At 29.6% G+C, this 6,000-nt stretch overlaps 2 protein-coding genes across 2 annotated transcripts in view; both read right to left on the reverse strand.

Moving 5' to 3' along the window:
• Positions 1–3,948, reverse strand: part of LOC136989419 (latent-transforming growth factor beta-binding protein 1-like) — a 37,282-nt gene extending 33,334 nt beyond the window's left edge. Inside the window, exons 1-2 of the mRNA XM_067287553.1 lie at positions 3,936–3,948; positions 3,643–3,768 (exon numbers count right to left, since the gene is read on the reverse strand). The gene's annotated coding sequence lies outside the window, so the exon portion shown is untranslated. The remainder of the gene's footprint in view (positions 1–3,642; positions 3,769–3,935) is intronic.
• On the reverse strand, positions 3,709–5,641 carry LOC136989411 (uncharacterized). The gene is made up of 5 exons (XM_067287535.1): positions 5,510–5,641; positions 5,292–5,423; positions 5,100–5,204; positions 3,936–4,075; positions 3,709–3,768 (listed from the first exon to the last, which is right to left on the reverse strand). Exons 1-5 carry the CDS (start codon positions 5,628–5,630, stop codon positions 3,709–3,711), a joined length of 558 nt encoding a protein of 185 aa, XP_067143636.1. The 5' UTR covers positions 5,631–5,641.
• Between the last annotated feature and the right edge of the window lie 359 nt (positions 5,642–6,000).

The raw sequence follows: 6,000 nt of genomic DNA on the forward strand, positions 1-6,000 counted from the left end.
AAGTGATAGCAGTATTCATAATCACCGGTCAATTTGATAAATTAATCAATATTTACGACACTGCGCGCTCTTTTTGGTCATTATGAATAATGCCCGATTAATCACTTTGTCCATAACATATATAAATGGACGTGTGTGTGCCTATATCTCACTCTGCAGCCAAAACTACACATCGCACATGAATGGTGTTTGTGGGTGGTAGTAGCCCCAAGTCTCCCATCGTGCACTATGGTGGTTGCGTCTCGATAGCTATAAGGGTGTGGGAGATATGGGGGTTGAAAGTGGTTGACTACAAAAATGTATGACGCTTCAATAAGAATGTTCTAGTTTTTTCTAGAAATTTCCAGAACCTAGAGGTGAAATTTGGTACACAGTTAGGGTACAGCATGAAAACGCACACTAAGAAGGGATTTTTTCGAAATTCCCCCCGCAGGGGGAGAGGGAGAGCATTAAGTCCTAACCTGAAGAACGGCTTCTACTCTACTATTTTAGATGCGATTTTTTGTTTTTAATTACGTTTAGTCTTCATTGAGTACTTAGGGATATTAAATTGATAACATTTCAGACATTGATATAAATCTTATATATATAAATTCTCGTGTCACAATGTTAGTTACCTTACTCCTCGAAACGGCTTTACCGATTTTTACCAAATTTTATATGCATATTCAGTAGGTCTGAGAATCGGCTACTATCTATTTTTCATACCCCTACACCATTTCCCCCCTTTCAAAAATATATTTATATATGGATTAAGGCTTTTATGCCCAACAGATGGCGCTAACTTCCGACGACCTAAGTTTGCTTTTCTGTGAAGCATTATGCTTTTCTGTGAGAATGGACTGAAGCAGATCATTTTCTATCTATCTATATAAATAAAATATAACGTTCGTTTATTCCTACCAATTCCTTTGAAATTTTGACACAACGTTGCATTCGAATACGCACGTGTTTTTATATAACATACATGTCGAAATTCCCCCCAGTGGGGGAGATGGACGGGATTAAGGCTTACCGTGAAGAACTCGGCTTCTATTATACTATTTTACATGCGGTTTTTTGCGTTTTTAATTGCGTCAACAGAATATACACTAAAAAGGGATTTTTCGATATTCCCCAGCGGGAAAAGTGACGGGTTTAAGGCTTACTGTGAAGAACTCGGCTTTTATTATACTATTTTAGATGCGTTTTTGATTGCGTTTTAATAGGGTACGTCAAGAGAATGTACAGTACACTAAGAAGGGATTTTTTGAAATTCCCCCCACGGGGGAAGTGTTATACATTTATAATAGATACATTTTGAGCCACAACAACGCGTGGCCGGGTCAGCTAGTAGTTTTATATATTTCGATTTTTTAACCAAATGTTCGAACCGTTTTAAATTCGAATTTGTTATTGCATATTGGTTCGATTATAGAACGATTGTAAACGTTCCAGAAAATTTATCAAATTAAAAACAGTTGGGTTGATTCTCAGCGGTAGGTGTTATATAACAATTTACTATGGTTGTTGAAATATTGAATGTAAATAGGGTTTGCTTGCAAAATCCGCGCAAACGAAGTCGCAGATAACAGCTGGGAATATGTGGGTTGAAAGTGTAAAGAATGGAAGTGTTAAGAGAAAGCGACGTACAAGATTTACAGGCGCAGATGCGATTTTATGCGTTTTTGCAGGAAATCGAACATATTTTTAGACCCATCTAAAAATTCTGTAATTAGTCTGGAAACAGGGGATCTAATTCTTGCATTCTGTGAAAACGGGTAAGGTTGGCTATAACATAATAATCTTAATCTTCGCTATTGTTACTTTTTGCCCAAGCAATGCTGGACTTATCTGCTAGGAAAAGAAAAGTCTTTTAACGCATGTCTTTTATATTAAAAAAAAACTATATTACATATAAATGTACGAACAAAAAAAAAAAAAAAAAAAAAAAACCCAGCGAAGCGGGTACTTGAAGCTAGTTTTTATTATATAATAATAGATGAATCTTGAAGGTCAAAATAAATCAACAAAATCAAAATTTGTTTCAGTTACTTACGATTTGCTGTTTAATCGTAACTGTGGCTGATAGATGATACACTCATATGATATGTGGTGATGAGGTCATTCTTAGGCCACTCAGTAACAAACATATATATATTTATTTGTCACTGAGTGAATTGGAAGTGTGGTAATTCTACTCGTAATGACTGCTAAACGGCAAGATTGTTATTGCTACAAGTATGTATTGTTTGGATTGATTCATTTGGTAGCAAAAGAGTTACATTCAGTGTAGCGATTTGTTTTTATTTTTAAAATTACTTTTAATTGAAATTTTACAGAATTAACACTATATGTTAATTAACAGTATATGTTAATCATACAGAATTAACACTATATATTAATTCTGTATGATTTATAAAAACTGTATTATTGCACAATTAAAGAATAATAAAACCAAATGTTTATAATTTAAAATTCATAAAAATACAATACAAACAGGAATTTCAAAAAATCAAAGTTGTTAGTCTGTAATGTTCCTTTTTTACAATATTATAGGTCTATTTTAAAATATTGTCTAATTTTATTGTTATCTGGATAAATTAAGAAGTTATCCAGATAACTTCTTAATTTACAAAAGTTTAACAAAAGTATTAATTTACTTTTCAAATCATGCCAAATAATTTTATTAAAAATTTATGTTTTTCAAGAATTAATTCATTATTTAACAAGCAGAAGATTGTGATTTAGTAAAGAGTTTAAATATGCATGTTCTTGAGAATATATATATGTTTAGTTGATAAGTAAGAATACTCTTACAATAACAGTAATTTTAAAATTAAAATTCATTATAATAATTATAGTGTTAATAAAGTATAATGAGCAATTATTTATTGTGACATCGTCACAATGCCGGGCTGCAATTTTTTTAATTATATTTTTAATTTATTTAATTTAAAATATGCTTGCCCTCTCAAATTAGTGTCTTGCTCCTGTACATGATACTTTTCCTGTTAGGAATAGAGTCTTGCCGGTCATCTAGCTAACTCTTTCAGGGAGAAACTTGAATTTATATGGCGTCACTTCCGGTGCAAAACGGTGGTTCTTATATAGTTAATCGGGCTTCCCGTAGCTAAGCTTTCCGTGTCTGGTCTCGGCCTTACTCTATCTAACTCCGTTCTCGAGATTAATTAAGAAAGGACACCGACAGACAGTAGGAATTTATGTTTACATTTTTTTCAAATTGCAGCCCAATAACTTTTAGAGTGAAGGTTTTCTGGAGTTCTGCGTTTTTCTTTTAAACTGTAATTAAAGAAAATAAAGCATGGCACGTTTTCTTGTGATAAAATATTTTGATTTTGAAGTCTACAGGTTATTATAATACTTCAAAAATGATATGGTAATAATGGTTGAATCCGGGGGTAACAGAATAAATGTACTCGTACCTTAATGATGCATTTTTGTTTGATTTACATGGTGCGCCACAAATAACACCAATTTCCTTCGATGTTTTGAATATAAATTTCTATCAATATTAATTCGGTTTTCAATGTCAAAACTTTACAAAAATTCGATAGTGAGTTCTATTTTAGGATAGATAACATGTATGTTTAAAAACACTTAAACATGACCATAACAAGAATTTAATTATAATCTACATACCGCAAGTTTTATTATCTGAATTCATTGTAAACCCTTCGTAACAACCGCATTTCTGTGTTTCATTCTTTATAGTACATATTTGTTGACACGACGTATCTCCCATTTTGCAATAGTTTCCTTTAATTTCTGTAAATATATCAAAGTTTACAGTAATCATTTAAAGAATTTATTAAATAAAATTCACAAAAAATTTACTTTTGTCGATATTATATATGTGAAGATTCACTAATTGAATCTTAGCTTAATTACTTTTTATTTTTAAAAAAAGGAAGAAAATTAAATAAATTTCTTACCGACACATTTTTTTCCGAACGGGGATCAAAATAATAACCTTTATCACAATCGACACTATATACAGGCCTACCGAATGAATCCGCTTTTACATTGCATATGGCGTATTTCCCATAACGATTTTTACAAATTTTTTCATCCACTGTAAAATTTTTACAAAATAAGATAAAACACTGAATTTGTATCAGTATACAGTGTTATTTTATAATAATATAAAATTCTTATCTAGTTTTATAAAACTTTGAAAATTTAAAATAGATTTTGAATTTTAGTAAACATATACAGTATAAAGATTTTGATTTCGTATTTTCTTTAGTTAAAATTATAGCATAGTTTCCATTGCATAACAAATATTTATATATTACTGTTAAATTCTATAAATAGAAACATATTATTATATACTTTTACTTTAAAATAAATTTAAAACAAATTTATTAAAAATGTCTCTTCACCCATTATCCTAAACGAAAATACCAAAATTATTATCGGTAAAAAACAGAAAAATTTTTAATAACTATTAAAAATATTTTTACGATAATATATACTACTGTTTAAACAACGTAATGAATACAATTACATTAAAAATGTATGAAATAGAATTTTGTACGTCATAATATGTAGCTGTTATACAGATAAATTTTGCTTTAAGAATATGAACTTTATACTGTATATAAGTTTATATATACTGTTAACCCTCAACATAACGGAGTAATAACGTAAAGTGATCTGATAATGCCGATGGTTCGTTGCATCCAAACATGTTGTTATTGCCAACTACAGTACGAACTTTATATGAGATATGATAAAAGAGACAACCTGTATTGTGATAAAAACGAAAGTGACGTCTCTCAAGCTGAGACGTAAACAATTGTTGTTGACGCACTGCCTAATGTATATCACACGTCGACTAACAGAAGCAGTCTGATATTCTCGAATGCTATATTTTCATTCTGGCAGATGCTTTGGAACAAACGAATTTGTAATGTTTTTTCCGAACACATTAATTTGAAATATATTCGGAATATTGTTTTCATAATGTACATCACACTAAACTCAAAAATGTACAGTATATATAAATATCTGATAAATATAATATTTTACAGAATTTTTACTAATAGTATTCAGAATACAGTATGCTAAATAATTCAAAACAAAGGATCACTTACAAACACAGTTTGTGCCATTTTCTTTTAATTCCTTCATACACTTGCATTCACCTTCTTTACATTCTTTAAATGCATCACATACTATACCTAAACATTTATCAATTTCTACACAAAAACAAATTGGAATTTTATAAACTTTTAAATATCGACCTTTATAAGCATTCAAGATACTTTAATATGAAAACAATTTACCTGAACATTTTTTTTTATAATAATCATAATACTGTTTTTTTCCAATGCAATTGCATTCGATTGCGTAAGTATCTTCAATTGATGTACACTTAGTACCATCACCACAAACTTCGTCATTGCATTGACTTTTAACTGAAAAAGTTTACGTATTAAATAAAACTCTTTGAAACTTTAAAGATTATATTGAATTCAATGTAAACAGAAAAACAGCAACAAACTTCGACATCTTCCTTGATCGCTGTCAAAATGATAATCTTTTTGTACACAGTCACATGTGATACTGTTTAATTGCACTTTGCATTCTGCTTTAGTTTTGTTGCAAAATTCACTCCATGTCATTGTTGTTTCATCTTTAACAATTAAAGATGAAACAACAATGACATGGAGTGAATTTTGCAACAAAAAAGTTTGCAACATAAAAGTTTATAAACTATTTATAATTTTTAGTACCTAAGCACAATTACTTATAATAACAAACTATCCATAATATTTAATTTCAATAATGTAATGTTCATAAATATACATGTTTATAATTTATAATAAATTATTTTCGGAAAAAGTACTATTTTCTCTTCTTAGTATTTTGTTACTTACGTGTATTATCAATATATAATTTTCAAAATCTTCAAACTGTTTTAATTACGTACTATTAAATTTAATTATACTTTCTCGGCTCTCATATGGAAAAGTAAGGCAATCGGTCGAAAAA

The sequence above is a fragment of the Centruroides vittatus genome, unplaced genomic scaffold (genome assembly GCF_030686945.1).
Source record: "Centruroides vittatus isolate TY-2023 unplaced genomic scaffold, ASM3068694v2 scaffold_520, whole genome shotgun sequence".
NCBI lineage: Eukaryota > Metazoa > Arthropoda > Arachnida > Scorpiones > Buthidae > Centruroides > Centruroides vittatus.